The sequence below is a fragment of the Schistocerca serialis genome, chromosome 5 (assembly GCF_023864345.2).
Source record: "Schistocerca serialis cubense isolate TAMUIC-IGC-003099 chromosome 5, iqSchSeri2.2, whole genome shotgun sequence".
In the NCBI taxonomy this organism is placed as follows: domain Eukaryota; kingdom Metazoa; phylum Arthropoda; class Insecta; order Orthoptera; family Acrididae; genus Schistocerca; species Schistocerca serialis.
The window spans coordinates 38,401,725-38,419,481 of record NC_064642.1 but is presented as its reverse complement, the minus strand read 5'-3'; the positions used below and the strand labels follow the sequence as shown (position 1 = coordinate 38,419,481).

At 39.0% G+C, this 17,757-nt stretch overlaps 1 protein-coding gene across 1 annotated transcript in view; it reads right to left on the bottom strand.

Moving 5' to 3' along the window:
* The window catches only part of LOC126481369 (sideroflexin-2), a 170,231-nt gene that overhangs the window by 112,627 nt on the left and 39,847 nt on the right, over positions 1-17,757 (bottom strand). The window contains exons 2-3 of the mRNA XM_050105079.1: positions 15,371-15,527; positions 15,071-15,241 (exon numbers count right to left, since the gene is read on the bottom strand). Of these exons, the coding sequence (XP_049961036.1) occupies positions 15,071-15,241; positions 15,371-15,525 (326 nt within the window). The 5' untranslated portion in view covers positions 15,526-15,527. The remainder of the gene's footprint in view (positions 1-15,070; positions 15,242-15,370; positions 15,528-17,757) is intronic.

Below are 17,757 nucleotides of genomic sequence, written 5' to 3'. Positions count from 1 at the left end.
ATTTTGTAAATGATGGTGCAAGAAAAAGGATGTTGATAGATCTGCTAAATTCATATGATTTGATGCAGACTGTGTTTTTTCCAACTTGGGTGCAGGGGAACAGTAGTGCAGCCATAGACAATATTTTTATTCATTCTTCTTTATTAGCTGGTCATTGTGTTAGTAAAAGGGTGAATGGCCTTTCAGACAATGATGCATAAATTTTAACATTAAAAGGCTTCTGTACTCAAACAAATGTCATATATAATTACAAACTATGTAGCGAAGTTAATCCAACTGCAATAGAGAGTTTTTTATGCCTCATCAAGGAACAAGAGTGGCAGGAAGTTTATAGTGCTGATATCATAGATGACAAATATAATGCTTTCCTTAACACGTTTCTCATGCTCATTGAGAGCTGCTTCCCATTAAAATGTTCTAAATGGGGTACTAGCAGTAAAAGGCAGCCTGGGTGGCTGACTAGTGGAATAAGAATATCATGTAGAACAAAGTGGGAAGTACGTCAAAATGCAAGGAGTAATCACAATCAAGCTACAGTAGCCCATTACAAACAATACTGTAAGGTGCTTGAAACATTACTGGGAAGGCAAAGAGTATGTGGTATGCAAATAGAATAGCTAATTCACAGAATAAAATTAAAACCGTATGGTTAGTAGTGAAGGAAGTGTCTGGTCAGCAGCACATGGTCGATGATATAAAGTCAGTTCATGGAAAAATATTCCTGTTGCTGATAAATCAGATATAAGTCAGTATTTAACAACAATTTTTTGAGCATTGCTGGTGAATTAAATAAAAATTTAGTTTCTACAGGGAATCATATAACTCTTCTGGCAAACACCTTTCCAAGATTGATGTCTGAAAAACTCCTCTGTGATACAGACAAGGCTGAGATTGAGTCAATAATTAAATCACTGAAGACTAAGGACTTTCATGGATATGATGGAGTTCCTAGCAGAATATTAAAGTACTGTGCTGCACATGTTACCCCTGTATTTAGCCATATTTGTAATTTTTCCTTTAGGAATGGTCAGTTTCCTGAATGATTCAAGTACTCAGTAGTAAAGCCGCTTTATAAAAATGGAGAAAGGGATAATGTAGACAATTTTAGACCTACTCTGCCATCAGTGTTTGCTAAAGTTATTGAAAAGGCTGTTTATGTAAGGATAATTGATCATTTTATATCACATGAATTGCTGTCAAATGTACAGTTCGGTTTTAGAAGTGGTTTAGCAACTGAAAATGCCACATTCTCTCTTCTCTGGGAGGTACTGGATGGATTAAACAAAAGGTTTCGAATGCTAGGCATATTTTTTTTATTTAACTAAGACATTTGATTGTGTTGATCACAAAATATTGCTCCAGAAGGTAGACCATTATGGAATACGGGGAGTAGCCCACAATTGGTTCACCTCTTACTTTACCAACAGACAGCAAAAGGTCATTATTCACAGTGTTGAGAATGGCTGTGATGTGGCGTCTGAGTGGGTACAGTCAAGTGGGCGGTGCCCCAGGGATCAGTGCTGTGGCCATTCCTGTTCCTTATTTATATACATGATATGCCCTCTAGTATTAGGCGTAACTCTAAAATATTTTGGTTTGCTGATGCTTGGTCGTAAAGGATGTTGCGTGCAACATTGGCTCGGTTTCAAATTATGCAATTCATGACATACATTCATGTCTTGTAGAAAATAAACTAAGGATAAATCACAGTAAGACTCAGTTTTTACAGTTTCTAACACACAATCCAACAAAACCTGACGTTTTAATGTCACAGAATGCGCATATGATTAGTGAAACTGAACAGTTCAAATTTCTAGGTGTTCAGATAGATAGTAAACTGTCATGGAAAGTCCATCTTCAGGATCTTGTTCAAAGACTTAATGCTGCCATTTTTACGATTCGATTGGTATCTGAAGTGAGTGAACATTTGACATGAAAATTACGGGAGCGGGAAGACTTACCTTAGGGGGAAAAAAGAACGGGTATACACTTGCACACACACACATATCCATCCATAGATACACAGACACAAGCAGACATTTGTAAAGTCAAAGATTTTGGGAAGAGATGTCAGTCGAGGCAGAAGTACAGAGGCAAAGATGTTGTTGAAAGACAGGTGAGGTATGAGTGGTGGCAAATTGAAATTAGCGGAGATTGAGGCCTGGCGGATAACGAGAAGAGAGAATATACTGAAGGGCAAGTTCCCATCTCCGGAGTTCTGACAGGTTGGTGTTAGTGGGAAGTATCCAGATAACCCGGACGGTGTAACACTGTGCCAAGATGTGCTGGCCGTGCACCAAGGCATGTTTAGCCACAGGATGATCCTCATTACCAACAAACACTGTCTGCCTGTGTCCATTCATGCGAATGGACAGTTTGTTGCTGGTCATTCCCACATAGAAAGCTTCACAGTGTAGGCAGGTCAGTTGGTAAATCACGTGGGTGCTTTCACACGTGGCTCTCCCTTTGATCGTGTACACCTTCCGGGTTACAGGACTGGAGTAGGTGGTGGTGGGAGGGTACATGGGACAGGTTTTACACCGAGGGCGGTTACAAGGGTAGGAGCCAGAGGGTAGGGAAGGTAGTTTGGGGATTTCATAGGGATGAACTAAGAGGTTACGAAGGTTAGGTGGACGGCGGAAAGACACGTTTGGTGGAGTGGGGAGGATTTCATGAAGGATGGATCTCATTTCAGGGCAGGATTTGAGGAAGTCGTATCCCTGCTGGAAAGCCACATTCAGAGTCTGATCCAGACCCGGAAAGTATCCTGTCACAAGTGGGGCACTTTTGGCGTTCTTCTGTGGGAGGTTCTGGGTTTGAGGAGATGAGGAAGTGGCTCTGGTTATTTGCTTCTGTACCAGGTGTGGAGAGTAGTTGCGGGATGCGAAAGCTGTTTTCAGGTTGTTGGTGTAATGGTTCAGGGATTCCGGACTGGAGCAGATTCGTTTGCCACGAAGACCTAGGCTGTAGGGAAGGGACCGTTTGATGTGGAATGGGTGGCAGCTGTCATAATGGAGGTACTGTTGCTTGTTGGTGGGTTTGATGTGGACGGACGTGTGAAGCTGGCCATTGGACAGGTGGAGGTCAATGTCAAGGAAAGTGGCATGGGATTTGGAGCAGGACCAGGTGAATCTGATGGAACCAAAGGAGTTGAGGTTGGAGAGGAAATTCTGGAGTTCTTCTTCACTGTGAGTCCAGAGCATGAAGATGTCATCAATACATCTGTACCAAACTTTGGGTTGGCAGGCCTGGGTAACCAAGAAGGCTTCCTCTAAGCGACCCATGAATAGGTTGGCGTACGAGGGGGCCATCCTGGTACCCATGGCTGTTCCCTTTAATTGTTGGTATGTCTGGCCTTCGAAAGTGAAGAGGTTGTGGGTCAGGATGAAGCTGGCTAAGGTAATGAGGAAAGAGGTTTTAGGTAGGGTGGCAGGTGATAGGCGTGAAAGGAAGTGCTCCATCGCAGCGAGGCCCTGGACGTGCAGAATATTTGTGTATAAGGAAGTGGCATCAATGGTTACAAGGATGGTTTCCGGAGGTAACAGACTGGGTAAGGATTCCAGGCGTTCGAGAAAGTGGTTGGTGTCTTTGATGAAGGATGGGAGACTGCAAGTAATGGGTTGAAGGTGTTGATCTACGTAGGCAGAGATACATACTGTGGGGGCTTGGTAACCAGCTACAATGGGACGGCCGGGAGATTGGGTTTGTGAATTTTAGGAAGAAGGTAGAAGGTAGGGGTGCGGGGTGTTGGTGGGGTCAGGAAGTTGATGGAGTCAGGTGAAAGGTTTTGTACGGGGCCTAAGGACCAAACCAGAGCCACTTTCTCATCTCCTCAAACCCAGAACCTCCCACAGAAGAACCCCAAAAGTGCCCCACTTGTGACAGGATACTTTCCGGGACTGGATCAGACTCTGAATGTGGCTCTCCAGCAGGGATACGACTTCCTCAAATCCTGCCCTGAAATGAGATCCATCCTTCATGAAATCCTCCCCACTCCACCAAAAGTGTCTTTCTGCCGTCCACCTAACCTTCGTAACCTCTTAGTTCATCCCTACAAAATCCCCAAACCACCTTCCCTACCCTCTGGCTCCTACCCTTGTAACCACCCCCGGTGTAAAACCTGTCCCATGCACCCTCCCACCACCACCTACTCCAGTCCTGTAACCCGGAAAGTGTACACGATCAAAGGCAGAGCCATGTGTGAAAGCACCCGCGTGATTTACCAACTGACCTGCCTACACTGTGAAGCTTTCTATGTGGGAATGACCAGCAACAAACTGTCCATTCGCACGAATGGACACAGGCAGACAGTGTTTGTTGGGAATGAGGATCAACAACATCTTTGCCTCTGTACTTCCGCCTCGACTGACATCTCTGCCCAAACTTTTTGCCTTTACAAATGTCTGCTTGTGTCTGTGTATCTGTGGATGGATACGTGTGTGTGTGCGAGTGTATACCTGTCCTTTTTTCCCCCTAAGGTAAGTCTTTCCGGTCCCGGGATTGGAATGACTCCTTACCCTATCCCTTAAAACCCACATCGTTTCGTCTTTCCCTCTCCTTCCCTCTTTCCTGATGAAGCAACCGTTTGTTGAGAAAGTTTGAATTTTGTGTGCATGTTTGTGTTTGTTTGTGTGTCTATCGACCTGCCAGCACTTTCGTTTGGTAAGTCACATCATCTTTGTGGGGGACAATCTGAGCAGCCGTCTTTGGTTGTTTGCAGATGATGCTGTCATTTATCGACTAATAAAGTCATCAGAAGATCAAAACAAACTTCAAAAGATTTAGAAAAAATATCTGAATGGAGCGAAAAGTGGCAGTTGACCCTAAATAACGAAAAGTGTGAGGTCATCCACATGAGTACTAAAAGAAACTCGTTAAACTTCGGTTACACGATAAATCAATCTAATCTAAAAGCTGTAAATTCAACTAAACACCTAGGTATTACAATTACAAACAACTTAAATTGGAAAGAACACATAGAAAATGTTGTGGGGAAGGCTAACCAAAGGCTGCGTTTTATTGGCAGGACACTTAGAAAATGTAACAGACCTACTAAGGAGACTGCCTACACTACACTTGTCCGTTCTCTTTTAGAATACTGCCGCGCGGTGTGGGATCCTTACCAGGTAGGACTGACAAGTACATCAAAAAAGTTCAAAGAAAGGCAGCATGTTTTGTATTATCACGAAATATGGGAGAGAGTGTCACAGAAATGATATAGGATTTGGGCTGGAAATCATTAAAAGAAAGGCATTTTTCGTTGCGATGGAATCTTCTCACGAAATTCCAATCACCAACTTTCTCTTCCGAATGCGAAAATATTTTGTTGACACGAACCTACATAGGGCAGAATGATCACCACGATACAATAAAGGAAATCAGAGCTTGTACGGAAAGATATAGGTGTTCATTCTTTCCAGGCACTATACGAGATTGGAATAATAGAGAATTGTGAAGGTGGTTCGATGAACCCTCTGCCAGCCACTTAAATGTGATTTGTATCTATGTAGATGCAGATGTAGATGGACTGTACACTATCCTGGATCACTTAGTTTTCATGGAAGTAAGTGTTTGTGTGCCGTCCGTAATGTTGACAAAACTGTGTGGCAAGTGGCGAGATTATTTTCCACTTTTAAGGTGAGCAATTAACTTTTGGTGATTGGAAGTCGGTGTAATAGACCATTTTACTTGGAACTTACCACAGAGGTCGCCTCTAAACTGCTAATAGTGCTGTTTCCGTTAGGGACATTATTATTGTTATCAGGAATATTATTAAGTTTGTGCATGTGACCTTTTACTGAATATATTAATCAGTTACAACTCAAAACTTTTATTTATAGTCATAATTATTGATCCCGCTGAGTAAATAGCAAGTCGGAACATTTTCCTTCAGTGAGTAGAAAGAGAGATATGGACATACAGAGTGTAAATTACGGTCAGTATGTTTTCCATCACTTTCTGGCTGACTAGAAAAATAATTTTTTAAGGCTGTTGTAAATGGCGACAATATTTTACTCACTGCCCCCGTGTGAAACATAGCACTGTCCTTCCTATTTTTCCATGTCATATACTGTGAAACTGAAGCTAGAATATTTACATTTGAAGTAATAAGGCTCATATCAGACTGAGGAGTAGCCTATACTTTCTGCAGATCAAAACATGCACACGTAAACCTGTCTGAGATTGAAGTGACTTTGTTTTTTTCTTTCAGTTCCCTGGCAATAGCTTAATTTGCAATGTGAGAGGCGTATTTCTCTGCCGGCTTTGCTTTCTCCTCTCCAGAAGAAGTAGTGTAAAGCTCACATAGTTTACACGTAGCCTTTTTAGGTGAAAGAATGACAAATTATATTATTGGTTGAACATATCAATGTGTTGCCTTAATGTGACAGGGTTCAAGGAGACACATTTACTTTCCTTGATCCATTCTTGGTACATACTGTGCATATTTTCAATACTCAATTCAGCATCAAGGTACTTTCAGCATGTTTCCTTGCTTGTGTAAAGTAACTCTACACACCGGAAGCTGTTATACACTCTCACAATGACTCCTGTATTTCAGGTTGTGTTGTATTTTCCCTTTTCGAATGCTTTCCTCTCATATCAGGCAACAAAATTCCATCTGCTCCCAGCTTTTTCATGGCAGTCCTCACCCATATATTTGTAATGGCATGCAGAAACATTTTCTGTCATACCTTAATGTTATTGCCATCAACTGTTAGAGAATACAGTCTTGAAATTTTTCTTCTTGAGTCAGTTACATTTCAGGTCTGCTTACCACTAACATTTTTCACATGTTGACAGATGAATTTTCACTGTCTGCTATGATCTCCCATCTGCCAAAACTGTTCAAAGATATCCTGTCTGTTTTCTTGTGTTAATTTGTTATGACATTTCAGTTAGCATGAGTTGGGATCGCATCCAGCTTACATTTCAGCATTTATGTACCAAACCTCTGTTGAGGGATTCCTTCACTCTATTTGTTATCCATGGGGATTGATTCCTATCATTTTATGGGTCTTCCTTTCATCACTTGAGTGTCATCGTGTTCTGACTGTGTCTGGTGAGGAGGGTGTTGCATTTCATTCTGCTGTGGAGGTGGGTGAAGAACCATTTAAGGGTTGCGCATTACCTTGTAAGGAGTTTTCTCCAGCAATAAAGATGTCTATCTATCTATCTATGTCCGAATCCCGCTCCAGCTACTGCTGGGTCTGGGAGCTGATGAGTCCTCTCCATTTGGCTCGGTCCTCCCACCACTTTTCTTCCTCCACTTGCTGCCAGGTCACACCTCTCCTTTCTACAGATATTCTCACTCCCATTTTCCACCATGTTCTTGAGTGCCCTCCAGGTCTTTTCCCATTCATCTTTAATTCATCCGTAATTTTGGGGAGTCTCTGCCCATGCATCCTCTTAACGTGCCCATACCATCTTAATCTCTTTCTTTCAATTTCTTCTCTCATACTTTCTTGTTTAAGGTCCTTTCTAATCTCTACATTCCTTACTCTGTCCATTCTTGTTTTCCCCTTAAGTGCTCTGAGAAATTTCATTTCCCCTGCTTGCAGTCTGCTCCAGTCCCTTTCTGTCATTGTCCATGTTTCTCCACCATAGGTCACAATAGTGATGTAATAATTCCTATACATAAGGAGTATTGCTCTTTCTGAAACTTCCTTATTCCAAAACAAGTGTTTTATTGTTTGGTAGAAATTGCCTCCCTTCTGTAACCTCCTATTAATTTCGTTAGTTATTCTTCCATCCCTAGATATTTCACTCCCTAAATAAGTGAAACTTTCTACCACTTTGAGGGGTTCTCCATTCAAGGTAATATTTCCGTTGGTCACTTTCTCTCTTCCAAATACCATTACTTCACTCTTATCTATATTTATTTTTAATCCATACCTTTTCATTATTTCCTTCCATGCATCAAGCTGTAACTGTACATCTACCTCTTTATCACCCCATATTACCATATCAACTGCAAAAATCATCTTTTTGTCTTTTTCTTTTACTATATCTTTAACTGCCCTATTCATTCCCTCCATCACAACATTAAAAAGTGCAGGAGATAGAATACTTCCTTTCTTAAGTCCTTGTCTTATTTCGAAGTATTCAGAGTTCCCCAGCGGTGCTCTAATTCTACAATTGTGTCCTCTGTACAATGTCTTTATAACATTAATGTATCCATCTTCTATATCTATCTTCTTCATTTCTTCCCAGAGTCTTTCCCTGTCAACTGAGTCATATGCCTTTTCTATGTCTATACAAACCGTTATCACCCTTTTGTTATACTCCCAACTTTTTTCCACCACTTGACGGATAGAAAATATCAGATCGATCGTGCTTCTTCCTTTCCTAAACCCATGCTGTTCTTCACTCAGCTCCTTTTCTATCTTTTCACTTATTCAATTTAGTAAAATTCTTTAAAAAATCTTGGCTGTATGACTCATAAGGATTATTCCTCTGTAGTTTTTACAAAGTCTTTTATTGCCTTTCTTGGAGATGGGAACAGTGTCTCCTGTTCTCCAGTCGTCAGGTATTGTACCATTTCTCCACACACTTGATAGTACTCTATACAGCCACTGCATTCCCACTGGACCTGCTGCTCTTATCATGTTCACTGATACTTCATCAGGTCCTGGGGCTTTGCCCCCATTCATCTTCTTCACAGCTATTTCCATTTCTTCCTGTGTAATTTATCCTAATTCTGCTTCCCAACTTATCTCAATTTGTCCATTATTTGTTTCCTCATGTACCTGCTCCTCAGTGTTTAACAGTTTCTTAAAATGTTCTCTCCAGAGATCTTTTATATTCCTTGTATCTTCCGTCACAGTACCATCCTCTGTTTCCATCTTTACTGGTACTTCAGAAGCCTTCCTTTTATTTTTAATCATTTTATAGAACATTTTCTTATTGCTCTTCACATCTTCAAGTTTATTTGTAAACTCTTACCATGCCTTTTTCTTTGGTGTTTCCACTATTTCTTTGCACTTCTTCTTTTCCTCTATATGTCTTCTAACTGCTTGGATTGTGGTATCATCCCATCAGCTTGACTATCTTACTTTTTCCTTTCCAGATGTTCTGCCACATACTTTTTGTGCTGCTTCGACTAAAGTGTCTTTGAATAAACTCCATTCTTTTTCTACATTGCAGAAAACTTCTTTTGGAAATTTTTGAGTGATTAATTCTCTATACTTCTCAGCATTTTCACTCTCTTTCAGTTTCCAATCCCATATCCTTATCACTTTCTCCTGTTTTCCATTTTCCACACACTGATTTATTTTTCATTGTCCCACCAGTAATCTATGGTCTCCATCTGCACTCACACTTGGAATTACCTTCAAATTTGTTACTTTCTCTCCCCATTCCCTATCTACTAGAATATAATCAATTACACTCCTGGTTTTTCCATCCCAACTGTATCTGGTGATAATATGACTTTCTCTCTTCATAAACCAGCTATTTGCTATTTTCATTCCATTCCTCTGGCACAAATCCAGGAGTCTTTCCCCTTCTTCATTTCTGCCTCCATATCCAAAACATCCTAATACTTGCTCAAATCCCTCTGTCTTTGCATACCTGTGCATTAAAATCTCCCATCACTATATTAGCACTCTCTATATGGTTCTCTAACACATTTTCAAAGTCCATCTTCTCTTCTTCGCTACATCCCACTTGAGGTGCATAAATCTGGATTACTTTTAGTGTTTCTTTTTGGAATCTCAGGTTTAAGATTATGATCCTGTCTGATATATATCTCACATTTTCAATACAGCTTTGTACATTCTTATTCACCATCACTGCCACACCATTTCTTCCACACCTGTTATTCCCACTCCAGTACAGTTTTCCTCCTCCTCTCAAATTCTTCTCACCTTATAATATTGGCACCCTTAATATATTAACCCTCAATGGAAAAATGGAAGAAATTACAGATGTACTAACAGAGAGGAAGTTAGATATATTGGGATTAAGCAATAAAGACGCGTAATGTTAAATTTAAATCCTTAAATTATACTGTTTCCTGAAACACATGTGCTACAAAGCCTTTACCCTCGTCTTTCCTATATTTACCTTTCAACTGTGTTCTCTTTTTCTTGTGATATGCTATCAGCTATTATGGAAAAAAAAAGTATAGCAATAGAGTCATTACTGTTATCCAAGCATAAGGAATGAATAATTTTTGTCCGCTTCCCACTGTCACCACTTCAGTTATACAAAAGCATAGCTTTTCTAAGAATAGGTGGAATGAACAAAACTATGAATTAGCATTATCTTGATACAATAATGTACATAAAATACATAAAAAATCTTGCCTTTTGATACTAAATCTGTGCCATTATTGAGATGATCATTTGGAAACCATGAAATACAGCCTCCAGCACCACTGGGAAATTATTCCCTTATATTTATGCTTCCCTACCTGTAGAAAGAAATTGGTGATTTCAAATAATAATTATTGCTGCGACAACGCAAATTATTATTTGTGGCACTAACTAGAACTATGCAGCCAAGAAATTATGAAAAATATTCTTAACCTGTATACAACACAATTATGTATCACTATTGACAGAATTCCAGTGCTCTTACCGGTTTTCAGTTCTCTATATGAAATTCTGTTCTTTATCATTGTTCATAGAAGAAAAATTGAGTACTTACATCCATTAGCATTCATTCATTGGTTTGAGAACCATGCTCATTATTTTTAATGTCTGACTTTAGTACATGATTAGTCAACAGCTTAGTTACTGATATCAATTACAAAAGTAGTGAACTCAAAATCCATTCAAACAGCTGTTTATCAATTATTATTCTATGTGAAATCACTGGTTACACTTGTACTGATGACTACGTCTACAATCAGCATTGATATTATTGGCTACAAGCAACCCTAGATGACAATGCTTTCTACTTAACAGCGAGGATGATGAACGTTGCTCACATGTAAACTATAAATATCCCCTGTACAAATGTCATAATTACAGTTATACTTTTAATTATGCTTCATTATCCCAGGAAAAGCATCATAACATAAATTGTGATTCTTTTCAGAGGTGCATGAGTTACTTAGAGGACTTACAATATTCTGAAGAGCGCTATTGCTGTGTATGTTGCGGTGTTAAGAGATAAGATTTTCATACAGGAGAAAAATAGTGAAACAATAATTTTGGCAAACATTGTAACACAATGTGACCATTTTTGGACTTAAAATGTTAATGCTTGGAACTGTCAGAATATTATTAATTACATATTATGTCTCTTTATACTATAACTTACTTTGATAGTGTTGATCTTATACTCTCACTTAATAACTACTGCTATCATACGTAAAAGCAATGCCGTATGTCAGCTGATATTACTATGTACTTTGCGTTGATATTAATCCCTGGACCAAACAAAAATTCATAACACCTTTCTTAACATATTCCACCTGAGTTTGTTAAGCATTTGTGTAATGCTCTCATCATGACTGAATAAGTCCACGAGGCATACCACAGATATTCTATGAATTTTCTCGAATCATTCTGCTCAGTCTGCTTGGAAGTGTCTCAGATGATGAACAGTAATCAAGAATTGCCAAATGAAGGGTTTTCATATAATATCCTTCACTGGGAAGTTATTATTCCTGGGTATTTATTTTATTTTTTTAAATTTTTTTTTAATTACTAGATTTATATGGGCCAAGATAGACATGAAGCCCATGCCTACTACAGTAGTACAATTTTATATGCCAACTAGCTCTGCAGATGATGAGGAAATTGATGAAATGTATGATGAGATAAAAGAAATTATTTAGGCAGTGAAGGGAGACAAAAATTTAATAGTCATGGGTGACTGGAATTTGATAGTAGGAAAAGGGAGAGAAGGAAACATAGCAGGTGAATATGGACTGGGGCGAAGAAAAGAAAGAGGAAGCCGTCTGGTAGAATTTTGCACAGAGCATAACTTAATCATAGCTAACACTTGGTTCAAGAATCATAAAAGAAGGATGTATACATGGGAGAATCCTGGAGATACTGGAAGGTACCAGATAGATTATATAATGGTAAGACAGAGATTTAAGAACCAGGTTTTAAATTGTAAGACATTTCCAGGGGCAGATGTGGACTCTGACCACAATCTATTGGTTATGAACAGTAGATTAAAACTGAAGAAACTGCAAAAAGGTGGGAATTTAAGGAGATGGGACATGGATAAACTGACTAAACCAGAGGTTGTACAGGGTTTCAGGGAGAGAATAAGGGAACAACTGACAGGAATGGGGGAAAGAAATACAGTAGAAGAAGAATGGGTAGCTCTGAGGGATGAAGTAGTGAAGGCAGCAGAGGATCAAGTAGGTAAAAAGACGAGGGCTCGTAGAAATCCTTGGGTAACAGAATAAATATTGCATTTAATTGATGGAAGGAGAAAATATAAAAATGCAGTAAATGAAGCAGGCAAAAAGGAATACAAACGTCTAAAAAATGAGATCGACAGGAAGTGCAAAATGGCTAAGCAGGGATGGCTAGAGGACAAATGTAACAATGTAGAGGCTTATCTCACTGGGGGTAAGATAGATACTGCCTACAGGAAAATTAAAGAGACCTTTGGAGGAAAGCGTACCACTTGCATGAATATCAAGAGCTCAGATGGAAACCCAGTTCTAAGCAAAGAAGGGAAAGCAGAAAGGTGGAAGGAGTATATAGAGGGTCTATACAAGGGCGATGTACTTGAGGACAATATTATGGAATTGGAAGAGGATGAAGATGAAGATGGGAGATGTGATACTGCGTGAAGAGTTTGACAGAACACTGAAGCACCTGAGTTGAAACAAGGCCCCAGGAGTAGACAACATTCCATTAGAACTACTGACAGCCTTGGGAGAGCCAGTCCTGACAAAACTCTACCATCTGGTGAGTAAGATGTATGAAACAGGGGAAATACCCTCCGACTTCAAGAAAAATATAATAATTCCAGTCCCAAAGAAAGCAGGTGTTGACACATGTGAAAATTACTGAACCAAACTGTCAGTTTAATAAGTCACAGCTGCAAAATACTAACACGAATTCTTTACAGACGAATGGAAAAACTGGTAGAAGCTGACCTTGGGGAAGATCAGTTTGAATTCCGTATAAATGTTGGAACACGTGAGGCAATACTGCCCCTACGACTTATCTTAGAAGAAACATTAAGGAAACGCAAACCTACATTTCTAGCATTTGTAGACTTGGAGAAAGCATTCGACAATGTTGACTAGAATACTCTCTTTCAAATTCTAAAGGTGGCAGGGGTAAAATACAGGGAGCGAAAAGCTATTTACAATTTGTACAGAAACCAGATGGCAGTTACAATAGTCGAGGGGCGCGAAAGGGAAGCAGTGGTTGGGAAGGGAGTGAGACAGGGTTGGACAGGGTTGTAGCCTCTCCCCGGTGTTATTCAATCTGTATATTGTGCAAGCAGTAAAGGAAACAAAAGAAAAATTCAGAGTAGATATTAAAATCCATGGAGAAGAAATAAAAACTTTGAGGTTCGCCGATGACATTGTAATTCTGTCAGAAACAGCAAAGAACTTGGAAGAGCAGTTGAACGGAATGGACAGGGTTTTGAAAGGAGGATATACGATGAACATCAACAAAAGCAAAATGAGGATAATGGAATGTAGTCGAATTAAGTCGAGTGATGCTGAGGGAATTAGATTAGGAAATGAGACACTTAAAGTAGTAAAGGAGTTTTGCTATTTGGGGAGCAAAATAACTGATGATGGTAGAAGTAGAGAGGATATAAAATGTAGACTGGCAAGGGCAAGGAAAGCGTTTCTGAAGAAGAGAAATTTGTTAGCATCGAGTATAGATTTAAGTGTCAGGAAGTCGTTTCTGAAAATGTTTGTATGGAAACATGGACGATAAATAGTTTGGACAAGAAGAGAATAGAAGCTTTCAAAATGTGGGGCTACAGAAGAATGCTGAAGGTTAGATGGGTAGATCACATAACTAATGAGGAGGTATTGAATAGAATTGGGGAGAAGAGGAGTTTGTGGCACAACTTGACTAGAAGAAGGGTTCAGTTGATAGGACATGTTCTGAGGCCTCAAGGGATCATCGATTTAATATTGGAGGGCAGCATGGAGGGTAAAAATCATAGAATGAGACCAAAAGATGAATACACTAAGCAGATTCAGAAGAATGTAGGTTGCAGTTGGTACAGGGAGATGAAGAAGCTTGCACAGGATAGAGTAGCATGGAGAGCTGCATCAAACCAGTCTCAGGACTGAAGACCACCACCGCCACCACCACAACAACAACAATAACAACAACAAACATGGGCATTCTACTTCAAATCACTTGATACAGTATGGGTACTTGACATTTCCAACTGACTGAAATAATGTGATCAATCGATATAGTCTTTTGTTTTTATGTTTGTAGTTCATAAATTTAAAATTCAGGGTCAGCTGCCAGTCTTAGCACCATACATTAATTATCTTCAAATCTTCTAGTATTTCAAACAAGTTTTTTTTATGAATGTGACTCTCTTTATAAAACTACATCACAGGGCAACAAACCTCAGTCAACTAAAAACAATACCTGCAAGGTTGTTTATCTATCATACACATAATTCCTTGAGGTAAGCCTGATAAATACTTTCATGTAGTATTCTTTCTCAAATATTAAGTTTTAGCCTAAGTTTACTGTTTTCCAGTGTTAGTTACTCATGAATAAAACTCATTTTGTTGTATTGCGAGTATGGAAAAGTTTGAGGTTACCATGTAAGTAAATGGCATCGGCATGTGATTCATAAAATCCAGTCCACTCTATGAATCTGGTATGTTTTATGAAAGTATGGGTACACACATGATTGAGAACTATTAAATGCAAACACTAATAACTTTCATTTGCTGTCAATATTGAACTTGCTGGTCTTATTTGATGATTAAACTGAGACTAATAGTGGGAGATGAATCTGGATTTGCCGCTCAAGAATATTTAAATAAAAAAAATGTTAGATTACTCTGTACTTATTGCAAAATGCTATAATCTATTCAGATTCACCCTATAGTGCACAATTACATTAAACACAAAATACGTAACAAAAATGTCACCTGTAGAATTGTAACATAGCTCCTGTGATTGCCATACCTCCAGGGACCTGGAAAGACATTCTGCCAAACACATTTTGTTTCTCACCAGTGTCCGGATGGAATGCACTGTCATACAGTTTCTTTGCATATATGATTTGCTCTTGATTTGTTCCTGGAGGTTCCTTACCAACTCTGGATAAAAATAAAATAATTGTATTAAATCATGCAATATATTTGACAGAAAGGCAGTACCACTAAAAAGCACAAACTAAGAATCTGAAATATCATTAGAGAACAGTTCCAACTGTGGGATACTCTTACCTGTAGAGTTCTATTAACTTCTTGGCATCATCTAATGCTGTATCAGAAGCAGTGCATGTTCTTGGATCTGTCACCCAAAAAAAGTGTTTCAGTCTCCCAAGGAAAGTTGATTGGTCCCAAAGAGGACCATCCACATCTATGCGTTCATGTAACATATCTGCAAGTAAAGCCTCTCTTTCTCAGTGTGCCATATTCATACGTAAGTTCAAATATTATAATTATAATATTATAATTATTATACTACAGTGAACTTTATTTTTAATAGTGAAGATAAGTAGCATTCTCAGTAGGAGTATCTCTACACCACAGACCTTTAATGTATATAAGCAATAACTAAAAAGTAATCACAGTGGATATGATATTGTGTTTGAGTGCATGTGTAAAATTTGTAGGCTTCATAAAAAATCACTTTTCAACAGTGTCTGAAGTGAAGTACGGCATTATTAACATACATGATAGCAGCAAGAATCTTATCTTATCATTTACTGTTTAATATCAAATCACTACACACTTCACAACAAGATAAGGAATCAATTATACTGGGGAAGTCCTAGGAAACTAAGAAATTGGGAGGGGGGAATTAATAGAAGGTTTATCTAACTATGATTACTGTACAATACACAGTCAGTTACTTATAAACAAAACATGGCATTTTACACATAAATGCAGGATCAGATATCTGGGACATCAATTATTGTTACATCTTGAATGTGACTGTATAATTTTGACATCAGTAGTTGCAGTTGTAAGAAGTCTCCCCATACTCTGGTAGTGACTGGCGCCACACAAGAGAAATAAAGAAACTAATGTATTGTAATTGCCTTTAATTGTAGCACCATACACAATCATTAACCCGGCTCCAGGGAGGTAGAGTCCTCTTCCCTATTCCTCCACTGGGGTAATTCCCGTCTGGCACATCCACGTCATGGGGGCGGGCATCCTACACTTCAGTAGGCTGAAGTGATAGGATGGCTGAGTTCAGGCAGGGACCCAAACCCGTGGGGTATAACATGGGCCCATGCCCGGGTTACGGGTTAAGGGGAGTCGTACTGTCCAAAATGACAAAATTTGACATTTTTACTTTTATGCAAATTATGAAAATATGGATTTTTTATGCTTAATTTGGTGTTGGTTTTATTGAAATATTCGATCATTTACTATTTTAAATAAATATTTGAAAATAATCATGCAATGACATTTCCGAGAATTTTGTTTTCCGTCATTCCACATATTGGCTTTTTTTCTCTGGAGCTATATAGTCTAGAAGACTGTAATTTCTTTTGTTTTGTAGAGAACTGTCCATTTCATAAGTTGCCTACACTGGTGGTACTTCGCAGTAAACTCTTCGAACTGTACATTTGTTTGTGTTTGACAACAACAGTTATCCACTAGCCGCGTTTTAGTTTCTGTGTTTCCTGTGATAGTTTTCGTCATGACTAAACCAAAAGGAGTGTTTAAAAAAAATACGAAACAGAGGTAACAGATACTACAGATCAAATATAACAGCAGTAAAAAGAGTGGTTAGCGCTGAAGGGCGTGATAATTTGGTTGTAAATAGTGGCAGTCCTTCTACTCCTCTGAGTGCTCCCAAGAAAAAACTGCCGGGTAATGATGTAAAATACAACGCAGCTTCAGACAGTGAAACAAACTGCAATATTATTATCAATCTCCATATACTTACTTCAGCTTTGTGTGAAACAGTGTGTTGTCGTATATGTGGAGGGGAAATTGAAATTTCTGAAAAGCTATTTCAATGCAATGGTCTGGTGAGCACTTTACAAATAATGTGTTTGATCTGTAAAAGCGAAAAGGCTTTCAAGACTTCAGAAGTAAGTGTAAAGAATGGACTTTTTGACACTAATCTGAGATACTTCTACGGACTTAGATGCATAGGAAAATGCCATTATGCTGGTAAGGTTCTTTGTGGCTTGCTGAACCTGCCTAGTCCCCCTACAAAATCTATAAAATACAACTCCATAGTAAGAAGTAGTGTCAAGGCGTGTGCTATGGAGTCAATGACTACAGCAGCAGAGCAGGCTGTAGCAGAAAATGGTAGCTCTGACATAGCAATATCATTCGACGGATCCTGGTAAAAAAGAGGTTTCCAGTCAAAGAATTCATGTGCATCTAATATCAGCATCGACAATGGGAAAGTGTTGGATGTTGATGTGTTGACCATGTACTGCCAGGGTTGTAGGTAAGCAGGCAAGAGTACTGAAAAGCAAACTAAGCATGAAATGAATCGTCAGAGAAACTATGAAGGAACTAGTGGAGAGATGGAGGTTGCTTCTGCAGTGAAAATGTTCCAATGTTCCCAGCATGACCGTGCTGTTTGCTACATGAGTTTTCTTGGGGATGGAGACTCATGATCGTATAAGGCAGTGGTG